We start from the raw sequence: 25279 nt of genomic DNA, 5'->3' as shown, positions 1-25279 counted from the left end.
TCACAATAGCCAAGATTTGAAAGCAACCTAAGTATCTACCAACAGATGAACGGATAGAGAAAATGTCCTACATGTGCACAATGGAGTACCATTCAGCCATAAAAAGAACGAGAGCTTGTCAATTGCGACAACATGGATGGAACTGGAGAGCATTATGTTAAGTGAAATAAGCCAGGCACAGAAAGACAAACTTCCCATGTTCTCACCTATTTGTGGGAACTAAAAATTAAAACAATTGATCTCGTGGAGGTAGAGTAGAATGATGGTTACTAGAGGCCTGCAAGGGTAGTAGTAGGGGTGGGGGGGTGGGAAGTGGGGATGGGTAATGGGTACAAAAATATAGTTAGACAGAATGAATAAGATACAGTATTTGATAGCACAGCAGGTGATTACAGTCAACAATAGTTTATTGTACGTTTAAAAATAACTAAGAGTATAACTGGAATGTTTGTAACACAAAGAAATGATAAATGCTTGAGGTGATGGATACACCATTTACTCTGATGTGATTATTATGCATTGTATGCCTCTATCAAAATATCTCATGTGCCCCATAAATACATACACCTACTATGTACCCATTAAAAAATTTTTTTAAAAACAATCATAAGACTGCAAAAAACACAACCTTGCACAAAGGCCATTGCAACCTTCCACACACACAGGTACTTCTGTAAGGATGTCTGTCCAGCAACTGGCCATCCAACCTTGGATTGATGCCACCTTTGTGACTGATCCTTGTGGCCAAGGATAACTGATTCAAAATAATTTAAGTAATCCTTCTCTTTCTGTCTTTAAAAACATCCCTTGCCTCAACCTCCTTGAATAGGCACATAGTTTACTATATTACACATATTCCCATTGCATTGCTACTCCAAAATAAATATTTTCTTTAGAGTCTCTTTCTGTTACTTAGATTGACAGTGGAAAAGGCAGAAAAAGGAAATACCATATTTTTATAGGTTGTATTTAATTTTAAAACAAGTTTTGGGTGTTGTCTGTTTATTTATTTTTATTTTATTTATTTATTTTTTGAGACGGAGTCTCACTCTGTCTCCCAGGCTGGAGTGCAGTGGCGCGATCTTGGCTCACTGCAAGCTCCGCCCCCTAGGTTCACGCCATTCTCCTGCCTCAGCCTCCCGAGTAGCTGGGAATACAGGCGCCCGCCACTACACCCGGCTAATTTTTTGTATATTTAGTAGAGATGGGGTTTCACCGTGTTAGCCAGGATGGTCTCGATTTCCTGACCTCGTGATCCACCCGCCTCGGCCTCCCAAAGTGCTGGGATTACAGGCGTGAGCCACTGCGCCGGGCATATTTATTTATTTTTTAAAGAACAAATTTGATTCGATGCAATTTAAAATGATAACATAATAATGTATTTTGGGGAAGAACTATTATTTAAAGCCTGTGGATTTACATTTCTCATTATATATTACAGCTATCTATAATTTGTTTCCCAGCTGGCAGCCTGGAATTATAACAAAACGACAACTTCTAGGGTGGAATAAAAAGGAAGATGGAAGGCAGTTTAGGTCATCAGCGCCTACTTCTTATCAGAAATCACCTGGAGCCTCCATTAAACCACACTCCCGAACTTACCACACAGATCTAATTAAGTCTAGAGTGGGAGAGAGTTTTAGTTTTAACAGGTGCTTCATATGACTCTGATAGCAATGGGCCTGCAGACAGTTTTAAGGTTGAGTGATGTGAACCAGGAAGCAAAAAGACCCGAATTAAAGCTATAACAGCAGAAATAACGTAAGAGGGCAGATTCCAACCATATCTGCAAGATAGAATGAACAGGGCTTAGTGATTTATTGGATATGAAAGATGAGGAAGAATCTAAAGGCAAATGAGATAATAGTTGTGCCATTAAAACGAGTCTATTAAGAATTCAGAAATATCAGAGCTTTTTTAAGACGGGGTTGAGAGGTAAGTCCTGTTACAATGATTACTTCAACACTGATTAAAGTGAATTTGAGGGTGCTTATGTGAGATTTAGAAGAACTGCCCAGAAGGCATTCACAAATACAGTCTAGAATTCAAACATGACGTCCAGGAAATGGAGACACGGGTTAGGGAATCAGTGGTATCTTAGTGGTAGGTAAATCCTAGAGAACGAATTCTTTGAAAAAAGCCAAAAATTACTCATTTGAATTTTACAAACTACAGTTTCGCCGGGCTTCTTAGCGACAACTACAGCTAAGTGTCGGGGACAGAAGAGAGACTGAAGTGGCCCCGCAAGCCCCCTTTATCTGGCAAAGCCCACTCCGAGACCATCCGGAGCCCGACCTACACCAGAGCAAATGTCTAATGGTGAGAAGCCGATTCACCACCCTACAGATCCGCGGTGCAGAGATTTCCCTGCTAAGGTCCTAACTCCTGAATGGGTACGGCGAGTACACCTTAAGAACCGAAAGGTACTTATCCCCCACTCAGTTCTAGAGGAGGCAGCAAGGTGGGCCAAGATGCGTGATAATGCCCAGGGACTCTTTGTAAACGAAGTCCGTTAAACTTTCCGCTCTCCCGGGGGCCTCAGCGGGCCAATTCCACTCACTTCTCGGAGGGTCCGGCCCAGCATGGTCCTTGTGCTCAGCCTGCCACCACAGGAGCCAGGCAAGGAGGAAAAAGAGGTCACCGGTCGCTAGTGATAGTACATGGGCGCAGCCATCTTTAATGTCACTGAGCCCTTCAACACCGAGTACTTGGATTGGTTGAATTGCAGCCAGAGGAAATGATCTTTGCAGGCGATTGGTTGGCGCCGCAAAGCCATCCCGGCAGCTAAGGAGAGCGGGCAGGCAAGGAGATTCCGCGCCAGGGTCGCGGCGGCAGTCGGCAAGCGTTCTATTCTCTGGCTTTGGATTGTGAGCGGTGTCTGCTTATCCCGCCGAGGGCTCCCAGGACTGGGCAGGGATCTAGGGGGTTTGCGCACCTGCTTTTTAATCCCCCGCCCCCTTTTTTTTTAAAGTGGAGGGGGTGAAAGTGAGGGAGGAGAATGGACAGAATACTGACTGGAACGTTAATCTGAGCATTTCATATGCGAAGAGCGGAATAACAGTTCCGTATTCTTCTTTCAGTTTCTCCGTTAGATTAGCTTCATTTTCGAATGCTCCGTTTTGCATGCTTAATTTTGAAACTAGCCCGTGGTTTGGCAGAATTGGACTGAATTCAGGGGTGAGAGTTTGATCCAGTCAAAGTGTATTTGAATTTGAGCACGCAGTTCAACCCGTGTTTACAATGGAATTTCTGAAGACTTGTGTACTTAGAAGAAATGCATGCATTGCGGCTTGCTTCTGGAGAAGCAAAGTTGTCCAAAAGCCTTCAGTTAGAAGGATTAGTACTACCTCTCCAAGGAGCACTGTCATGCCTGCTTGGGTGATTGATAAATATGGGAAGAATGAAGTGCTTCGGTTCACTCAGAACATGATGATGCCTATCATACACTATCCAAATGAAGTCATTGTCAAAGTTCACGCTGCCAGTGTAAATCCTATAGACGTTAATATGAGAAGTAAGTTTTCAAGACATTTTTACCTTTTTTAAAAAATCACTATTTCATAAGGTTTTAAAAAATTATTTGACTACACTTCTTTGGTTAATATAAATGAATCATTTAGGTTTTTAACCTCTGCAAATATTTCCAAAATTTTTGAAATTGCAATGGCCAGGGAATTCTTCTGGCCATTTGTATTGACAAAATATAAGCTTGATTGTTTTCATGCGTCCTTAAATATGTGAGTTCAGACTTGAGAACTGTGTCTGTAGCTAACTTTTTTTTTTTTTTTTTGAGACTGAGTCTCAATCTGTCACCCAGGCTGGAGTGCGGTAGCCTGATCTCAGCTCACTGCAACCTCCGCCTCCTGGGTTCAAGCAATTTCTCCTGCCTCAGCCTCCCGAGTAGCTGGGATTACAGGCGCATGCCACCACACCGGGCTGATTTTTTGTATTTTTAGTAGAGATGGGGGTTTCACCATGTTGGTCAGGCTGGTCTCGAACTCCTGACCTCAGGTGATCCGCTGCCTCCGCCCTCCTAAGTGCTGGGATTACAGACAAGCCGTTGCGCCCGGCCTATCTTTGTAGCTAAATTTCTGTCCAGGGAACTTTGTGGTATTCTGAGATCTGTCATAGGCTTCAGAAGTATAGTTATGTTTCCTAGTCAGTTTAGAATTTATGGGGTTTTTTGTTTGTTTTTGAGACGGAGTCTCACTCTATCGGCAGGCTGGAGTGCAAGGGCGCGTTCTTGGCTCACTGCAACCTCCGCCTTCCAGGTTCAAGCGATTCTCCTGCTTCAGCCTCCCAAGCAGCTGGGACTACAGACATGGCGCTGCCACGCCCAGCTAATTTTTGTATTTTTGGTAGAGACGGGAGTTTCACTGTGTTGGGAGGCTGAGGCAGGAGAATCGCTTGAACCCGGAGGGCAGAGGTTGCAGTGAGCCAGGAACGCGCCCTTGCACTCCAGCCTGCCGATAGAGTGAGACTCCATCTCAAAAAAAAAAAAAAAAAAAAAAAATGAATTAAAATGACTTTACTGTGATTGTCTCAAGAAATCTACATTTGTATTCTTTGTTTTGAAGTAGTAATTGCTACTACCAGTTGGGCGTGCCGTTTTCCTTTATTCTTTTTATATTAGGCTTGAAGAGAGTTCAGTTTTTTATAAGATATGTCTTTTAGTGGTAAGTTGTACTCAATGATCAGCATGTTTTTTCATCTCCTTTGATTGTAAGTTCTTTCAAGATCGACCCCATGTTTTGTCAACCTGTTCCAGTGCTTCACATATGCAGTTGTCATTCAGTCACTATTTCTATGCCTTTTTATATTTTTGTTCTGACTTAAGATAACAAACTTAAATTAGCAGTATTTTATCCATGAGTAATTTTTACATTTTGTCTTCATTTAGATCTGTTAGCTTTTTATTTCTTTAAATGCACATGCGTAATTTATGCCGTGTACATTTTCATTTAAACAGAATGGCTGCATCTAGACTTTTCTTGGCTGCTGTTTAATAATATAACACTGTAAAACATTTTACTTTTATGTAGTATTCTTGAAACATCTTAGTTTTTTATGACTTGAATGGGTAATATTATTCGCAAGTTATCCTCTTTTTTTTTTCTCCTCCCGTTTGAGGATGTATTATTGTCGTCGCAGAAGATATCTGAAACAGTAGCTTGGGGAAATAAAATAATGAGTAGAAGATTGTAAACTGTAGGAAGCAGTTATTTCCCTTGACAAGAAAGCAAGGAACATGTCTATTTTATTTGAAAAATGAAGGCTGGCTGTTTTTCTGGAGATGGCCACTACCGTTGGAAATAAAATAATAAATCATAGAAATGGCTAAAGAAATGAAGAATTTTTACATGGGGAAAAAATGTAGCCAACAGCATCATACCAACAAAGTTTGGTGTCTTTAGATGGGATTAAAGTCTTTAAACTGATGACAGATGTAGGATTTTTCGAATTGGCCCAACTCTGAACAAGTCAAGGTGTCAACCCCTGTCAATGGGATGGAACACTTAAGGGCCCCATTCAGTCATCCGTGTCACCGAACAGGTTCTCAATTACTGACTGCCAGCTGACTACATTCTGGGTTCAGTGGCTTGTTAGATAGTAACAGTGAGCCAAGGCTACTCAGTTGATGCATTAGCATATCAGGGGACCAAGAAAACTAAAAACAACCTTGGGCTGCAGGCTCTGTACCTCCAAGAGGACTGAAACCTTTCTGCAGCTCTTAAACAGCAGCTAAAGTTTGACACGGCTAAATGTCCACTTCTGTTGTTCAAACTACATAGAAGTTTCAGTGAATAATTGTTTAACTATCTTTAGCAGTGGAAAAGGAATGTAAGGCAGGAAAAGTGAAGCACATGACTTTTGTGAATATTACAAGTGAGGTTGTTTTTTTTTCCCTGACAGTATAATCCTAACTCCCCAGATGGCAAATGTGTAATGTTGGTATAATGGCCATCAGCTTAGATTTTCTGGGACTTGCCCACCTTTCAAACACTTTATCCCATGTGTCTTGATTTTTTATTGGTAACACAACTCATGCAAACTACCCACCTGTCAGCATCTCTGTCTGTATCTTCTACCTTCCCTCCTGCTGTATGGATTAGCTGTCACTGCTTTCACATAAGGCCAGCCCTCGGCTTGTGTTTCTGATCCCATGCCCTCTCACCTACTCTGGGATATCATTTCAGCAGGTGTCTCCTGCATCATCAGTCTTGTCTTTTCTACTGGATCATCCCCATTAGCATACAGACTTGCTGTTACTTCTTCTTTCTTAAGAAGAAGGAAAAGGCTGGGCACGGTGGCTCACACTTGTAATCCCAGCACTTTAGGAGGCCGAGGCAGGTGGATCACCTGAGATCAGGAGTTGGAGACCAGCCTGATCAACATGGAGAAACCCCATCTCTACTAAAAATTAGCTGGGTGTGGTGGCGCATGCCTGTAATCCCAGCTACTCGGGAGGCTGAGACAGGAGAATCGCTTGAACCCGGGAGGTGGAGGTTGCAGTGAGCTGAGATCACGCCATTGCACTCCAGCCTGGGCAACAGAGCAAGATCCTGTCTCAAAAAAAAAAAAAAAAGAAAAAGTAAAACCACTCAAAAGTCCTCTGTCCATCCCAGTTGCCACTTTGAGCTACTGTCCATCTCTCTGCTCCCTTTACAACAAAACTGTTTTAAAGAGAGTTCAGTCTTCTCATGTCTCCAGTCCCTTATTTCCCATTCTCTCAAAAGCACACTACACAGCAGCTGCTCCTGGCAGGGTTACCAAAGGTCTGTTAGATCCAGGCTTGTTTGTTTGTTTTAAAGCCTCTTAGCATCTTTGGACCTTATTTGAAAACCTGTCTCCTGTCAGCGGCATGTGAACGTCTTTAAACTGCCGCCTTAGGCTCCTTTGCTGCTTTCTCCTCATCCCTAAGATCTAATGGATTGCCCACAGGAGTGGGTGCAGGGCAAGGGAAGACATACAGAGCCGGTTAGTGACTGTGGAGCATGCGTTGTGGGGCAGGGAGTGAGTGGTACATGACACTGGAGAGGTAGGCAGGGTGCCTATCATGGAGAGCATCACATGGCAGACATGTTCTCAGAAAAATGTCAGGCAGAAGAGAGAATAACAGATACTTTTGGGTCTGAGAAAAGTCACGTATATGGAAGCCATGGATTATTATAGAGTAGCAAAGTTACTTGAACCAAAAAATTAAAAGAATGTTTTCAGTTTTATTTAGCTGATATTTATATGTTTTTTTTTTTTTTTTTGAGACAGAGCTTTGCTTTGTCACCCAGGCTGGAGTGCAGTGGTGTGATCATGGCTTATTGCAGTCTCAAACTCCTGGGCTCAAGCAATCCTCCTGCCTCAGCCTCCTGAGTAGCTGGGACTACAGGCATGTACCACTATGCCTGGCTAATTTTTTAAATTTTTAGTAGAGATGAGCTCTAGGCTGGTTTTGAACTCCTGAACTCAAGCAGTCCTCCCACTTGGTCTCCCAAAGTCCTGGGATTACAGATGTGAGCCACCACATCTGGCCTGTAAATATTCTTAAAGATAAAAAGATATGGGCCAGGTGCGGTGGCTCACGCCTGTAATCCCAGCACTTTGGAAGGCAAGGTGGGTGGATCGCTTGAGCCTAGGAGTTTGAGACCAGCCTGGCCAACATGATGACTCCCTGTTTCTACAAAATTAGCCAGACGTTGTGGCGCACACCTGTAATCCCAACTACTCCAGAGGTTGAGGCATGAGAATGGCTTGAACTCAGGAAGTGGAGGTTGTAGTGAGCCAAGATCACATCACCGCACTTGGGCAACAGAGCGAGGCTTCATCTCTTAAAAAAATAAATAAAATAGGCCGGGTGCGGTGGCTTAGGCCTGTAATCCCAGCACTTTGGGAGGCCGAGGCGGGCGGATCACGAGGTCGGGAGATTGAGACCATCTTGGCCAACATGGTGAAATCCCATCTCTGCTACAAATGGAAAAATTAGCTGGCTGTGGTGGTGTGTGCCTGTAGTCCCAGCTACTTGGGAGGCTGAGGCAGGAGAATCACTTGAACCCTGGAGGCAGAGGTTGCAATGAGCCGAGATCACACCACTGCACTCCAGCCTGATGACAGAGCGAGACCCTGTCTCAAAATAAATAAATAAATAAATAAAAAGATGTAAAATAAAACAACTTGATTTTACACCTCAACAGATGCAGCCAAGTGGCTTTTTGTCAATCAGGAATTTATTCCAATTTATTTCAAAGATGTTGTTCTAGAAACATTTTTAAGGATGTGGGGATCATTACTCGTAAACTGTTGTCAGCATCAAGTACTTTATATTCTTGCCTTATTTATTTATTGACTTCAAACAGCTTAAACATTTGTCTTCACCAGACCTGGCACCAAATATTTTGTTGTTTAAAAAGTTCGTGAATGAATACATTAATAAAGACATGAATATGTTAATAAAGACATCATCTTCAAAGAACAAAGCAAAACTGTATAAAAGATAATACTAAAAGTTCTGAAGACAATTTCAAAATTTGAATTTCAAAAATATTTTGAACAATGGTGGCTTTAGTTTAATAAGTGATTATCACTTTCCAAGTAAATTTTTTTTTAAAGAAAATCTTTTTATGCTTTCCCATGTAATGGCAAAAAATTATAAGGTTGATTACTTTTTTAAAAAACTTTTAAGTTCAGAGGTACAAGTGCAGGTTTGTTACATAGGTGAGCTTGTGTCATGGGGGTTTGTTGTACAGATTATTTCATCTCTGAAGTATTAAGTCTCATACCCACTAGTTATTTTTCTTGATCCTCTTCCTCTTCCCACCCTCTACCCTCTGAAAAACCCCAGTGTGTGTTGTTCCCCTCTATGTGTCCATGTGTTCTCATCGTTTAGCTCCCACTTTGGTTTTCTGTTCCTGTGTTAATTTGCTAAGGATAATGGCCTCCAGTTCCATCCATGTCCTTGGAAAGGACATGATCTCGTTCCTTTTTATGGCTGTATAGTATTCCGTAGTGTGTATGTACCAGTTTTTTTATCCAGTCTGTCACTGATGGGTAGTTAGGTTGATTCCATGTCTTTGCTATTGTGAATAATGTTGCAGTGAACATACACTTATGTGTCTTTGTAATAGAATGATTTATAATCTACATCTTGAAGACCTAAAATTGTACCGGACTATAACCCTGTGGTAGTTTTAAAAGCATTTCATACTTACATTTGAAGGAAACAGATAAATTGTATTTTACAGGTGGTTATGGAGCTACAGCTTTAAATATGAAGCGTGATCCTTTACATGTGAAAATCAAAGGAGAAGAATTTCCTCTGACTCTGGGTCGGGATGTCTCTGGTGTGGTGATGGAATGTGGGCTTGATGTGAAATACTTCAAGCCTGGAGATGAGGTGAGTTAGGAAATGCCACTATTCCTATGGGGATCCAACCCACAGACCCTGATCTAGCGATGGATGAGAGACGCACACTGACACAGATATTTTGCCTGTCAGTGCGGCTAAGGGGCTTCTGCTCCCTGAATCTGCAGCATCCACCCCATAAACGGGCAAAGTTTGCATTTATTTAGTACAGATTAAATGACATAGGTCTCGAGTAAACACCACTAGAGGGTAATTAACATTGCCGACCGTGCCCTGCCCCCGCAACAGTAGAGAGCAATCATGCATCCATGAAAGATCAAAGATTGGTCTTAGGACCACGTGAGTAAACAAACTATTTAGATAAACTCCCCCACATTCCCTAGTTATTTGCTCTATTGCTATCAACTCAAGGTAAAGAGAATTAGGCTGCTTTCAGCCAAATCTTTTACTGAAGCTGTGCAACACCCCCAGCCTTCCAAGTAGGTTTGTGTCTGCTTCCTATAACTATCTTTATAATTTTTCCTCTTACAATTTTTCCCACCACCCTGACTGAACTCCCACATATTCCTTTACTAAATGTGCAAATTTCATTCTGTTTCAGAAGTATATTCTATGCTGTTGAACTTTTTTCTTTTTTTCAACAAATACACTGAGCTTTGGCTAGAACCATCACTTTTTTGGTTCTGTTGTTACATTTTTTCACAAACAATTCCAAAATATCTTGACTGTACTTGAGTTTGTGTTTTCTAAATTTAGTACTTAAGAAATGCAGGACTTTAAAATATATAGGATTAGGGTATTTGTTTTCTTTGAAAGGGCCTTTAAATGACAATTTCTACCTTATGGATGAGATGGCTTTAAAATAGCTTAAGTTTGGTATAATCATCTGTTACTTGTTACATTGAACTTTTGTACCAAGAAATGATAGTTCATAATCATAGCTAACACTGTTCTGGTTGCTTTTTATAAAATAAGCCATTTAGTCCCTCTGAGGTAGATAAAGTTAGGCCCAGTTTACAGATGAGGAAGCCAAGCTATAAAGAGGTCTCATAGCTAATAAGTGGTGGAGCCAGGACTCAAACCCCAGAGACTGTGGTCTTATTGGGACTCGAAGTAGTCAGTAAATGCAGCAGGATATGCTGGCATCTGCTTCCAGCATGGTTTGACTTGATAAATCCAGAATCATACTAAGTAATAAATTTATATCATGAAAATAACACTCCTGCTTGGTGTAGTGCTGACTTCTGTGTTTTTCACAGCACAGGGTATATATTAGGGAACACTTTCATGCTTAGCTTTGGTCAGAAAATATCTGTGTTTCTAATGAAGCTGTCTGTGTGTGTGTGTTTCAGGTCTGGGCTGCAGTTCCTCCTTGGAAACAAGGCACTCTTTCAGAGTTTGTTGTAGTCAGTGGGAATGAGGTAACTTAACCAACTCTGCTGAAATGCATTAGAAAGTTTAAACAAAGACTGGCAAATATCTCTGAAATAATTGGTGTTTTTCAGATATAGTTTATGTTTGATGGGGCAGTTTATAAAGAGATAATATAGAATATAGGAATTTTTGAGAGATTAAAAAAGTATTTGATGCCATTCAGTAACACTGCCTGCCAACGTAGCTGTTTTTCTCTCATGGAGCAGGGATTTGGAATGAGACCTAGAATCCTGCTGTGTTCCTTGGTTTTACCCTAGATAAATAGTTGAAAGCAGATATAGGCAGTAGAGAGGATGGATTAGTCATCAATGGAGACATGGAAATATCCAGCAGTTTAGAATAACTTTAAAAACAGGACTCTAATCAAATACAGTCAGGAGACCTACAAATGGAATAGAGAGAAAGGGGTTAACATTGAGGAAATTGGCTACAGAAGGGAGGGCAGGAAGGGGAAAAAGGTTGTTACTGAGATTAGAGAAAACCTAGAAAGATTTCCTTTCCAGAAAATGAGAGTAAAGGAAACAGCTGATCTCAAAAACTAATTAGGATGTGTTTTTGAGAGTTCAAGGTTTATTTGGATTTACTTCAGGACTAATGGGAATATTGATGTGGTCTTTTTATAAACAATGAAGTAGTTATATCTGATAATGTAGCCTACATAACATTATTGAACATAACATATTGAACATTATTGAACATAACATATTGAACATTATTGAACATATTGAGGCAGGTAGAGCTATTCTATACAATATTAGGATAATCCTGGAGCAGGGTATGCATATTGCTTACCCTACTCCAAGATATGCAACAGATAGAGTTATGCAATATTTATTAAGGATAATCTTGGAGTAAGGTATGCAACAAACACTGAACTGGAATAATTTTATAGATTTATCTATGAAAATACAGTTGACCCCTGAACAATGCAGGAGTTGGTGCACCTACCCCTGTGAGGTAGAAAATGCACCTACATCTTTTGACTCCCCTAAAACTTAAGCCTTACCGATAACATAAAAAGCAAACTAAGGCTGGGTGCAGTGGTTCACACCTGTAATCCCAGCATTTTGGGAGGCCAAGGTGGGTGGATCACAAGGTCAGGAGTTGGAGACCAGCCTGGCCAATATGGTGAAACCCTGTCTCTACTAAAAATACAAAAATTAGCCAGGCATGGTGGCAGGCACCTGTAGTCTCAGCTACTTGGGAGGCTGAGACAGGAGAATCGCTTAAACATGGGAGGTGGAGGTTGCAGTGAGCAGAGGTTGCAGTGAGCCGAGATTGCGTCACTGCACTCCAGCCTGGGTGACAGAGCAAGCCTCCGTTTCAAAAAAGTCAAGTAACACGTATTTTATATGTTATCTATATTATATACTGTATTCTTACAATAAAGGAAGCTAGAATGTTATGTATATTATATACTGTATCCTTACAATAAAGGAAGCTAGAAAAAATGTTATTAAGAAAATCATAGGCTGGGTGCAGTGGCTCACGCCTGTAATCCCAGCATTTTGGGAGGCCGAGGCGGGCGGATCACGAGGTCAGGAGATCAAGACTATCTTGGCTAACATGGTGAAACCCCATCTCTACTAAAAATACAAAAAATTAGCCAGGCGTGGTGGCGGGCGCCTGCAGTCCCAGCTACTCAGGAGGCTGAGGCAGGAGAATGGCGTGAACCCAGGAGGCGGAGCTTGCAGTGAGCCAAGATCGTGCCACTGCAGTCCAGCCGGGGCAACAGAGCAAGACTCTGTCTCAAAAAAAAAAAAAAAAAAAAAAAAAAAAAAACATGAAGAAAAGTATACTTACTATTCATTAAGTGGATCATCATAAAGATTTTCATCCTTGTTGTCTTCAAGTTACTAGAAAGAGGAGGAGTAGAAAGAAGAAGGGTTGGTTTTGCTGGTCTCAGAGGTGGCAGAGGCAGGAAATCCACGTATAAGTGGACTTGCACAATTCAAACCCCCTGTTGTTCAGGGGTCAACTGGATTCCTGTGAAGGTAAATGTGCTTAATTGTGTTCATAGGTTTGCAAGTCATTGCTTATTTTTGACTGTTGTGTTCAAATGTAGGTCTCTCACAAACCCAAATCACTCACTCATACTCAAGCTGCCTCTTTGCCATATGTGGCTCTCACAGCCTGGTCTGCTATAAACAAAGTTGGTGGCCTGAATGACAAGAATTGCACAGGAAAACGGTAAGTGTATCAGTCAGTGGCAGCATCTAAACCTCTTTTCTTTTCTTCTGTGAGTTCCTTGCAGTAGATTTGTCAGAGCTTTGAAATTTAGTATCATTTACATGAACAGAGCTGTACTAACATTTGAAAACAATTTCCAAAGCATTCTATTTGTATCAGTTTGCACGTTCTTAGCTTCATTCTGTGGATTCTCAGCCCAATCACTTGGGAATTTTTTAACTGAGATGTGTGGATGGAATGGACTTTAGGAGTCAGAACCTTCTAAAATAATGCAAAATTTTATATGTGATTCTCTAGGAAGAAGATCCATATCTTTTTTTGATGAAATTCCTAAAAAGGTTAAGAATCATCCCATACGGTTTCTAAAGAATGATGTCAAGGTGAAGATGTTTTTTCCCTACCTCTCCCAGGAGTTATTCTCACACTTGCATATTTCTATAAAGAGACTGCACAACTATTGAATATTCTTAAGTTCTCTCAGTCTCAATGCCTAATATCCATTAGGTCAATTCTGATTCCCCAATGCCTTGAGTGTGTACTCATTTGGGTTAGCAGCAACATGGTGACCAGAAATGTCTCAGATGTACTTGAGTTTATATGTAGATTCTGTTGCTTTCCAGCTGGGTGACCCACTCACTCACTTTTTAATGAGTTTTGTTTTGAAGGTTAAATGAGGTAATGCACATTAAACTGGTGACACAGTTTATGGCATATGGGAGGCACTCAGTAAATGGTGGCTACTATTTTAGCAAGGCTATTATGGGGTTCTTTGTATTTTAGAAAGTTGCCATCATAGAGAAAACTGATGTGGAGAAAACTAGATACTAAGAACCATTTAACAATTGTAAGGAAGGAAAGAGCTGTAGGTCAAACTATAATAAATTAAAATAACCTAGTTTTTTTTCATTACTAAGGATTGTGCTGGTGACATAACTAAAGTCTGTGTGATTCTGTTCTATTGTTATGAAACATTGCACTTTACATTTAATGTGTTCGGTGATAGAGCATTAAATTTAATGAAAGTTTAATAGCTGTATTTTTGAACGCTTGTGAAAGCTATTCATCTAATGAGGTGCTACCCTTTATCTTAGAATTCAAGGTAAATATTTATTCTAAAGGTCAACCCTGTTTACTTTTTAAGCTATTGTGGCTTATCTTTCTTGAAGTTGCCATTTTGGTCAACACTTTGTTTAAATTAAATTAGTTTTGACCACATAGATTTTTCTAATGGTTTCTCTTAGTTAATAACCTTGCAAAAACCTTATTAAAGATTTTTAGACCTGTATTGTAATTGTAGACTCTGCAACAGCATTGGTTTTATTGTTTTGTTTTTTCCTTTAAAAACATTGTTTTCTATGCCTGCATGACTATATGTGCACTATTGTTAGAGAGCTCTCATTTCTTTTACTGGTTCAGATCTCTGTGGACATACTTTCAATATACTGTAAAAAACAATTTAGAAGATAAGAAAAATTTAAAAATTTAGAGACAAAGATCTGTCTCTTCTCAGAGACATTGGTGTGAGTCCTCAGTTTGTTGTTGGCTTTGTGGGTAATTCTTTGGTACTCTGTTATTTTCTGTTTAAGCAACAATGGCCTGGAACTGGGAAGTTGGAGCCCTGGGTCCTGTTCTGCCATTAACTAACCAGGTGACCACATGCTATTTATTTATGGTCTCTTTGTGGTTTCCTCTGAGTTTATGAGTATAGGACAGTGTAGGTTTTGAGGAGAGCTTTGAGAAATGGAAAGTTTTAGACCTTATTAGGTGATGATATGTTATATTGAGTTGGGTCTGTTTATTGATTTAGCCAATGTTAACCAATCTAGAGTGAAACCCATCGCAAAGAGTCTCAATAATTCACATCATGGACTTCTGCTGCATTCACATGTTGTGACCTGTAGGACGCATTTGTCCTGAGTGACTCAGTGAGCACAGTGAGACCTTGCTTAGTCCGTTCAGGCTATTATGACAGAATACCATAAACTGGTGGCTTAAAAACAAGAGAAATTTATTTCTTACAGTTGTGGAGGCTGGGAAGCCTGAGATCAAGGTGACATCAGGTTTTGTGTCTGGTGAGGAGACACACCTTTCTCGCTTGTCCTCATATTCTGGAAGGGGTGAGGATATCTCTGGGATCTCTTTCTTATAAGAGCACAAATCCCATTCATGAGGGTTCTGCTTGCATGACCTAATCACCCCACCTGATGCTAATACCATCACCCTGGGGGTTAGGATTTCAACATACGAATTTTGGTGGGACACAAACATTACAAACATTCAGACCATAGCACTTGGTACTTGCTGCTCTCAGAAATTTCAGTTTACTGAAATTACTACACATGGGTTATAATAATGGCCTTCCTCTTTTAACTGCTTATTTGTGAGAGTCACATGAGAGATGTGAGCACCTTAAAATACTGTAAAAAATACTTTTAATGAAGAAATTCTATAATGAGACTTTATTGTACCTAAACTCAGAAGTTCCAGTGTCCAAAGTGGATTTTCCATTTGACTATTCATTGTGATTGATGGAGCATATTTTGGCTTCAATATGCTAAGCAATAACTTCTTTTTCTGTTAGCTATTGGCATTAAGGCATGCCTTAGTCTGCACAAAGCAGATCAGTGTTTGTTATCAAAGATGAATCGTCTTTTTTTCTAATCAATTAATTTAAAAAAATTAACAATGACAAAAACACCTATCAGCACCTTGGAAGATTTTACAGGATTTCTTTATAGCAAACAGCTTATTTGAAATTAGGACAAATCTTTCTAAGGGTTCGATGATGTTTGCCTTTTTTCCCCTTTGTTCTGTAGTTACTTTTCTGCAGCAGCTCAGTGTCAGTGAACCAAGGAAATAGTTTATTCTTGATGTCATATAATACTGTCATTTTGTCCACACATTGATATCATTAGAAAATGTCAAGTGAGGCCGGGCGTGGTGGCTCATGCCTGTAATCCCAGCACTTTGGGAGCCCGAGGTGGGTGGATCACGAATTCAGGAGATCGAGACCATCCTGGCCAACATGGTGAAACCCCGTCACTACTAAAAATACAAAAATTAGCTGGACGTGGTGGCACACACATGTAGTTCAAGCTACTCAGGAGCCTGAGGCAGGAGAATCATTTGAACCACAGAGTCGGAGGTTGTAGTGAGCTGAGATTGCACCACGGTACTCCAGCCTGGTGACAGAGCAAGACTCCATCTCAAAACAAAAAAAAAAAGAAAAAGAAAATGTCAAGTGAAAATTATTTCCTTTTTATCAGCCCATCTATAGTTTCTTCATGATTTGTTCAGTAGGAACACATAGATAACTTAGGGCTCTCAAGATAAGTAGAATTTTTTTAAAAAAGTTGTTACAACCGGATATTTTTTGAATATGGTAAGATTTGATGATTTTATTTATTGGAAGTGTCATGGGTGCACTTGAATATTTCATGCTCTGCCTGAAATTCATGTCTTGCTGGGAAAGTCGTACTTCACTCTGTTTGACAGAAGTATTAAAAGGTGTTAGGTGTAGTGTTGCGTGCCTGTAGTCCCAGCTACTGGGGAGGCTGAGGCAGGAGGATTGCTTGAACACGGGAGGTGGAGGTTACAGTGAGCCGATATCGTGCCACTGCACTCCATCGTGGGCAACAGTGTTAGGAATTGAACTATTCCTCCTCCACAAAATAAATTTCACTTTTAAATTGTGTATACTTGCAACTCAATGAAGTGAATTTAGGAATACTTTTTGTTTGATATTAGGTTTTATGGCAGTACAATTTTGTCATGTAAGTGTAAATTAGGTGTCTGATTAATTCTGTTATAGAATTATAGAATTAGGCCCAGACTTAAAAACATTGGGTTTATTCCCTACCAATATGCTTATATTAAAATTAAAATGACAGCCTTCTTCTTTCAAATGCATTCTAAGGCCTTTTCTTCACCCCACCACCACCTGTTTCTTCCCACTCCCCAAGCCCATTACCCTTTTGGACTTTAAGTTTTCATTTGCACCTGACTGGGTTGTATTGTTAGGGGGGTAAGGGGAAGTAGAAAGAAACCCCAGCTGTTTTCTTGCATAAACAAAGTATGGGGTTGAGGAGGCAAGGAGAGTGAGAGTGGAGGCCCTGGCTTGGTCAGTGTGATGGAAATCAATCTTCCTTTGCTTCAGGGTCTATTTTCCAGGGAGTCTTGGGTAGGGGGGTGGGGGCGGTGGGCACTTAAAAGAATAGCAGAAACCTCACTCCTGGAAATTTGTGTTTTATACAACAGCTTTCTAAGTGACTAGGTTAACTATCTCGTGAGGTTTAGAAGTCATTTACTCTTCAATGGGCTGTAATCTAGCTTCTAGCCTTGCCTTTCAATTGCACCTGCCCTCACTGGGGTCGTAGCTAACTTAAGTGACTTAAGTTGCCAAGCCCAAAGACATTTTTCAGTTTTTATTTTAATTTGACCTCTCTGAAGTATCTGGCATTGTTGACCACTTCCTAAATACTTACTTTTTGTATGGTTTCAGGGACATTAAGACTTTTAAGTTTTCTTTTTTTGTTGTTGACCATTTCTTGTCATTTTTAGAAGCCCCCACTTCTTCCTCCAGCCCTTTAAATGTGCTGTTTTCCCAGTATTCCACTCTATTCTTCCTTTTTGTTTCCCAGGGTTATCTCATCTACTCCCAGCTTCTACTTATAGTTTGGTAACTTGCAGATCTGTATTTCTAACTCTATCCTCTTACTGAGTTCCAGTTAGATGTTCTCTTTATATCTCAAACTCAACTTGAGCAAAACAACACTTACCAACTACCACCCCAACTCTTCCTCTGTAATCCTAATGTCAGTTAATTGTGGTTTACCCTAAGCCAAAACCTGACATTGTTCGTAAACCCTGCTCTCTCACCTTCCTCAGCACTACTCATTATTGTTCATGTTGTGTAAAATATAAGATTGTTGTCAAATTTGGAACAATGTCTTCCAAGTTCCTTTTATATACGAGCTATAAGATTTGTGAACCCAAAATATCTTAAACAGGTCTCAGTCAATTTAGAAAGTTTATTTTGGCAAGGTTAAGGACATGCCTGTGACACAGCCTCAGGATGACATGCACCCAAGGTGGTCAGGGTGCAACTTGCTTTTATATATTTTTGGAAGACAATACATCCCTCAATACACATGAGATTTACATTGGTCTGATCTTGAAAGGTGAGACCTCTTGAAGAGGGGTGGGCTTCCAGGTGATAGGTAGATTTAAACATTTTCTGATTGGCAGTTGGTTGAAAGATTTATTATAAGTGGAATGGAATGTCTGGGTTAAGATAAGGGGTTGTAGAGACCTAGGTTTTTTCATGCAGATGAAGCCTCCAAGTAGCCAGCTTTAGAGAGAATAGACTGTAAATGTTTCCTATCAGATTGAAGGTCTGTGTTGATGTTAATGCTGCAGGGGTATAATGAGGCCTGCAACCTCTTCTCCCATCATGAGCAGAACTAGATTTTCAGGCAACTCTGGAATGTCCTTGGCCAAGAAGAGGAGTCCATTCAGATGGCTGGGGCCTTAGAATTTTATTTTTGGTTTACAGATTTCAAGGCATTTCACGTTTTCTTGTGTAGTGAATAAGCCTAAAATACTGTTGTATTTTAATGAACAATCCTGATTAGTTGGTTGTTAACCTCTTCCATATAGTGTTGTCTTGTAAATTCTTACATTTTTTTAATTGGAGGAATTTTCCACAGACTAGCTTCTGGCGTTGTACATTTCAAACCTTGTTTAACTTTCTTTCTCCTTCACTACTCACATGACCCTGTGCTGGGTGCAGTGATACACAGCCTTAAGGAAATGTCATGTGGCTTAGGTGAGTTGACTTAGTGAGAGGTAGGAAGAAATCCCTGGAAGGCATTTCTTAAACTAGGACAGCTAGGGATAACTTAACTCTACACAGAAGTGACTACAAACCACATCAGTATTTTCCACTAAACCCCAAACAAGTATATTTCCAATCAACTTCCCTTTAGCCAAATCTAGTATCACCTGAGAAAAAAGCAAGACTGATGAGTGAAAAAAGACCAATCTTAACTGATTGTGGTTAGCGTATCTTTTACAAATTTTACAAAAACATATGTCTGTTACATATAAAGTTTCAGTGCCACAAAAAGAAATAGCACTCAAATATAAAATTTTCTTTTTAATTCTCAGCAAGGCCAGTTACTTCTATATAGAAGGGTGCATCCTTACAGATAGAACAATGGCGAGCACACATTTGGACAAGGGAGGGGAAGGGGTTCTTATCCCTGATGCACGTGGCCCTTGCTGCTCTTTCATTCCCCTATTGGCTAGGGTTAGACCGCACAGAATAAACTAATTCCGATTGGCTAATTTAAAGAGAATGACGGGGTGAGTGCTTTGGCGGGAGTCAGGGCAGAGCAAGTAGCAGGTAATCGGAATGAGTTAGGGTGGAGTAGGTGATGGAATGAGTTAGGGTAGAGCAGGTGATTGGAATGAGTCAGGGAGGAGCAGGTGATTGGAATGAGTCAGGGAGGAGCAGCTGATTGGAATGAGTCAGGGTGGAGCAGCTGATCAGAATGAGTTAGGGTGGAGTAGGTAATTGTAAAAGGTTGCTTTATGAGGAAGTTTAAAAGTAGAAAGCAAAGAATTGAACATACTGACATACTATTTGAAAAGAAATTTAGAACTCATATCTAACCTGTCTATGCAAAATATTGCTGGGGCTCCTCTCTGGGCCCTGTGTAAGTGAAGGGCTTCGGCTTCATTGGCTCCATGGTAAATCCTGTGACCTCACTACTTCTCTCTGTCTTATGCCCTATTGTCACCATCACAAGCTTTTCTTTTCTTTTTTTTTTTTTTTTAGACGAAGTCTTGCTCTGTCGCCCAGGTTGGAGTGCAGTGGCGTGATCTCGGTTCACTGCAACCTCCACCTCCCAGGTTCAAACGGTTCTCCTGCCTCAGCCTCCCGAGTAGCTGGGATTATAGGTGTCCGCCATCATGCCTGGCTAATTTTTATATTTTTAGTAGAGACGGGGTTTCGCCATGTTGGCCAGGCTGGTCTCGAACACCTGACCTCAGGTGATCCACCTGCCTTGGCCTCCCAAAGTGCTGGGATTACAGGTGTGAGCCACCATGCCCTGCCCATCACAAGCATTTATTCCCTCTATCTGCTTCTGTATAAGATTGAAGGAACCATGATTTGGGATGGTTCCCACTGCCTATCCCATTTGGGGGGATACATTCCCAGTACTCCTGGTTGAAATTCTGAATACACTTCAGACAACAAAGCCATTGTTATCCTGTGTATAAAGTTCTTCGTTGATTATGGGTTAACTAAGTCTTCATAAATGACTTACCCTGGACACCTTACCAAGATATATAAATAGCTTTGTTTTCTTGGGAAAATGTGTTTAACTTTCTAAACATTTAATTCACACGCAAACTCTTTTGTAAATTGGGGAATGTCAACATGAATTACAGAGGCTTAGAAGAAGAGGACACATAAATCTAGGCTCTCTTGGTCTCCTTTGGTTGATTTGTTTTGTAGCTATATTTTTCCACTTATTCAGATTAAGTTTCTCACTCACTTTAAGACAGTAAACCTGGCATATTATGCTAAGATACTTTGCTATCTTTTATCTATTTTCCCCCCGATTTAAAAGTCGTGTGTGTTTCAGAACCTCCACAAGGCTGAGAAAAAAAGTAGTTTGTGAAGGTGAAAGATGAGATACATTTTCAGCATAATCCTTATTTCTTAAAACCATTTGTTTCTACTGATGGTTGATTTCACCATATTTAAATCATCTTTGTTCATAAGTCATTAGGATTTAATAGATAACACTAATCTTATAATGTGGCTTTTTTTCACCATAAATCTGGGGCAGTCGTGAAGGCCATATATGTCTGTTTCAAAGGTGGAGAAACAAAATATAAGCTTAAATTAGAGTGAAAGCACCTGTTCTTTTTCATCGACTCCCAGAGTACACTTCTGTCGTCATCATTTTGTAGGTGACAAATCTGAGGGCCAGGGATTCCATTAGAGAGAGAGTTGAGACCTGAACCTGGGACTCTAGATACCCAGCCCTGGCATTCAAAGATTTTTGGGATCAAGTCAGAATATAGAAAACTTGAAGATGATTTTCTACTTCTGGATGTCTTGCTGTTTTGTAGCATGTTTTGTAGGGTTTTTTTTGTTTTTTGTTTTTTTTTTGTAAGGCAGCTAAGGGGTTGGTGCCCTACCTCATAAGATTACAATAGTGAAAACTGTGATTGTAGAGGGCTTAGGTGCCCAAATGCCAAATAAAAAGTGACTCAGTCGTGGGAAAGAAGCCAACATTGCTTCAGTGCCTTAATGTATGTTTAGGGAGAATTCAGAGATTAGGCAAAAAGGACAGAGCAAGTTAGATTTTAGGGTTTAAGAATGCCTGAGTAGTGTAATACTTATTCATATTTTCCCCATATTTAAAAAATATCTGTCACTAGTACAATCCCCTCTGACTTCCAAAGAAGCTCTATATGTGTACTTAAGAAGTAATAGAGCCATGCAATTAAAAACCTTGGGGATTTTAAATAACAGTGCTTTTTTCAAGTAGAGTATTTCTGTACACTTTATATAAACCAACAAATACAGCACACGTTTCTTCACTATCACAAATAGGCTTCTACTTCAGTGAGATTCGAATATATAGTGTGGCCATTACAGCAAGCTAGGTAAAAAGTATTCCCACTGTGTAGGACTTAAGTGAAGGGCCATTGGGAGGTCAGCAACAGCAGTTACTTCCCTTTGCATTGAACGTGCTGTGATGAATACAACAAGAATAATTAGTTGAGCCACAAGACTTCAGACTTTAGAAGACCGACCGGCTTATTGTTGGCTTGAAAATTTATTTTGCCGCCGGGCACGGTGGCTCACGCCTGTAATCCCAGCACTTTGGGAGGCTGAGGTGGGTGGATTGCCTGAGGTCAGGAGTTCGAGACCAGCCTGGCCAACATGGTGAAACGCCATCTCTACTAAATATACAAAAAAATTAGCCAGGTGTGGTGGTGGGCGCCTGTAGTCCCAGATACTCAGGAGGCTGAGTCAGGAGAATCCCTTGAACACGGGAGGCAGAGGTTGCAGTGAGCTGAGATTGCACCATTGCATTCCAGCCTGGGCGACGGAGCGAGACTCCGTCTCAAAAAAAAAATTTATTTTGCCTACTCTCTTTTTGGGGACTTCGAAGAAAGATATGGTTGAAACCTGCACAAAATGTGGAGTTTACAGGACCAGAAAACGATGTGTCCTCAGGCCTCCTTTACAAGCTAACAGCGCTTCATTCACTGGACCTGCTCCTTGCTGCTTTTGCACTTGGGGTCGCCATCAGGTGGCAGCACAAGGAACTGAAGCTGCTATTGCAGAACCACTCCTGCTAAGCCCTGCTGTGAAACAGTTTTGCTTTTTTATTTGAGGGAATGAAGTTGCTTTGGATCAAGAGTTATAGGGAAGAGATGAACTGACAATAATGAGGTTGGAGATGTATTTGGCAGTTGGATCCTGAAGTAGCCATTATATTTAGTATCCAGCATTCACAGAGAGAGAATTAGAAATTATTTTCAAGCTTTTCTTTACTGGAAGAAACTTGAATGCAGTCTTTCAAGTAGCCAGGCGATCCCCTCACTTGAGGCAGTAGCAATTGTTGCCTTGACTGTAGGACATAATGGTGATTGGATGATTTCTTTTTTTAGAAACAAGGTCTCACTCTGTCACCCAGGCTAGAGTACAGTGGCACAATCATAGCTCACTGCAGCCTCAAACTCCTGGTCTCAAACCATCCTCCCACCTCAGCACCACCATACCTAGATTATTTTTTATTTTTTGTAGAGGTGTGATCTCATGATGTTGCCCAGGCTGATCTTCAACTCCTGGGCTCAAGCAATCCTCCCGCCTCAGCCTCCCAGAGTGCCGGATTACAGGCATAAGCCACCATGTCTGGCCATGGATGATTTTGAAAGTCAAGAAACTTTGATCAGGTATCTGCTACATCCAGGGCACTGTGGCCAGTGCAGGGCATAATATGAGGTCTCTGACCTTAAGAGCTTGCAGAATAGGTTGGGAAGAAGGATGTGTGGCATAGATAACAGGTTCCAGGCTATGTTAAGGGTATTGTAGAGGAAAACTGGGACTTGGGCCTTCAAGGGGAGGGAGACCTCAGCAGGTAATTATAGCATTCTAGAGCCTGGAGGAATGGGCCAGTGTGTGTGCAATGTAGGGGGAAGAATGAGGGGAACAGGGTCTCAGAGGAAAAGAGTTCCATTCAGGAAACAGTGAGAGGAAAAGTTGGAGAGCGCAGGTAATACATTGTGAGGAACTTAAATGAGAATTTGACTAGCAACACTTCTATAAGAATGGACAAAAGCAAGAGGGTGAAATATTTCATGGGGGAATTAATTTTTGAATGTATTTTTGAAGCACTTTTCATACTTTTTTCCCTCATGTAAGAAGTACTAAAGCTATGTTTGAATTGTCAGGGCAATTTACCTCTGCCGTCTGAAGGTTCTATAACTGAGTCTGCTGAAATAAACTGATAATAGATTAATAGGAGAAAAGTTATACACATTTATTTATTTCCTTTTAATATTGATATGTAATAATTGTACACATTTATGGGGCATAGTGTGATATTTCAATACATGGATACCATGTGTAATGATCAAATCAGAACAATCAGCATATCCTTCAAGTCAAACATTGATTATCTCTTTGTGTTGGGAACATTAAAAATCCTCTCTTAGTTTTTTGAAAGTATACAATAAATTATTATTAACTGTATTCACCCTGTAGTGCTATAGAGTACTAGAACTTATTCTTCCTATCTAGCTGTAATTTTGTATTTGTTTACCAACCTCACCCTGTTCTTCCCTCCCTGCTACCCTTCCCGGCGACTGATAAACCACAGTTCTACTCCCTGCTTCTGTGACTTCAACCTTGTCTAGCTCCCCCTTGAGTGAAAACGTGGTATTTATCTTCTTGTGCCTGACTTATTTCACTTAACATAACGTCCTCCAGGCTCATCCCTGTTGCCACAAATGACAGAATTTCATTCTTTCTTTTTTATGGCTGAATAGTATTACGTTGTGTATATATACCACATTTTCTTTACCTGTTTATCTGTTAATGGACATTTAAGTTGATTCCATATCTTGGCTATTGCAAATAGTGTTGTATTAAACATGGGAATGCAGATATCTCTTTGATATGACTGATTCTCCTTCCTCTGGATAAATACTCAGTAGTAGGATTGCTGGATCTTATGATAGTTTTACTTTTAGGAAAAGCTTCATACCGTTTTCCATATTGGCTATATTAACTTATATTCCCACCAAAGGTGTATAAGAGTCCCCTTTTCTCTGCATCTTTTCCAAAATTTATTATTTTTTTTTGTCTTTTTTCTATATGGAACACTTCACAAATTTGCATGTCATTCTTGCTCAGGGACAATGCTAATCTTTGTGTCATTCCAATTTTAGTATATGTGCTGCCTAAGCAAGCCCTGTTTTTTGTCTTTTTGGTAATAACCATTCTAACTAGGGTGAGAGATCTCATTGTGGTTTTAATTTGCATTTCCCTGATTATTAGTGATGTACAGCATTTTTTGCCTATGCTTGATCATTTTTCTCTTCTTGAGAAATGTCTATTCAGACCCTTTGCACGTTTTTAATTGGATTACTAGTTTTTATTTGTTGTTGAGTTTTTTGAATTCCTTATATATTCTGGGTAGTAGTCCCTTGTTGGTTGTAGAGTTTGAATATACTTTCTCCCATTCTACAGGTTGTCTCTTCATTGGTTGTTTCATTTGCTGTACAGAGTTTTTTAGTTTGATATAGTCCTATTTATTAATGTTTTTGCTGCCTGTGCTTTTGAAGTCTTACCTATATCATTTTTGCCTGTATTCCCATATGCTTTCTTCTAATAGTTTTGTTTTGGGTCTTATGTTTAAGCCTTTAATTCATTTTGAGTTGGTTTTTATATGTGGTGAGAGATGGGCATCTAGTTTCCATTTTTCTGCATATGGATATCCAATTTTCCCAGCACCATTTATTGAAGAAATCATCCTCTCACCAACATCAATTCTTGTTGCATTTGTCGTAAATCAGTTGGCTATAAATAGGTTGATTTATTTCTGGGTTCTTTATTCTGTTCCATTGGTCTATGTGTTTGTTTTTATACCAGTACCATGTTGTTTTGGTTACTGTAGCTTTGTGGTATAGTTTGAAGTCAGGTAGGGTGATGCCTTCTGCTTTTTTATTTTTGCGCATATTGTTTTGGTTATTCAAGGTCTTTTG

General features: G+C 40.2%; 2 protein-coding genes and 1 pseudogene across 3 annotated transcripts in view; 1 reads left to right on the top strand and 2 right to left on the bottom strand.

The window, feature by feature from the left end:
• QRSL1 (glutaminyl-tRNA amidotransferase subunit QRSL1) overlaps positions 1-2699 on the bottom strand; it is a 37337-nt gene extending 34638 nt beyond the window's left edge. For both annotated transcript variants that reach the window (XM_030809520.1, XM_030809521.1), the window contains exon 1: positions 2561-2699. In XM_030809520.1, coding sequence (XP_030665380.1) covers positions 2561-2584 — 24 coding nt within the window. In that variant the 5' untranslated portion in view covers positions 2585-2699. The remainder of the gene's footprint in view (positions 1-2560) is intronic.
• Positions 2700-2772: 73 nt separating this feature from the next.
• Positions 2773-25279, top strand: part of RTN4IP1 (reticulon 4 interacting protein 1) — a 56397-nt gene continuing 33890 nt past the window's right edge. The window contains exons 1-4 of the mRNA XM_003278913.4: positions 2773-3514; positions 9234-9385; positions 10708-10776; positions 12855-12979. Of these exons, the coding sequence (XP_003278961.1) occupies positions 3241-3514; positions 9234-9385; positions 10708-10776; positions 12855-12979 (620 nt within the window). The 5' untranslated portion in view covers positions 2773-3240. The remainder of the gene's footprint in view (positions 3515-9233; positions 9386-10707; positions 10777-12854; positions 12980-25279) is intronic.
• LOC115834529 lies at positions 24384-24483 on the bottom strand (annotated as a pseudogene).

This window comes from Nomascus leucogenys, chromosome 3 (genome assembly GCF_006542625.1).
Source record: "Nomascus leucogenys isolate Asia chromosome 3, Asia_NLE_v1, whole genome shotgun sequence".
Taxonomy (NCBI): domain Eukaryota; kingdom Metazoa; phylum Chordata; class Mammalia; order Primates; family Hylobatidae; genus Nomascus; species Nomascus leucogenys.
The sequence above is the reverse complement of the archived record's forward strand: the minus strand, read 5'-3'. Positions and strand labels throughout refer to the sequence as shown.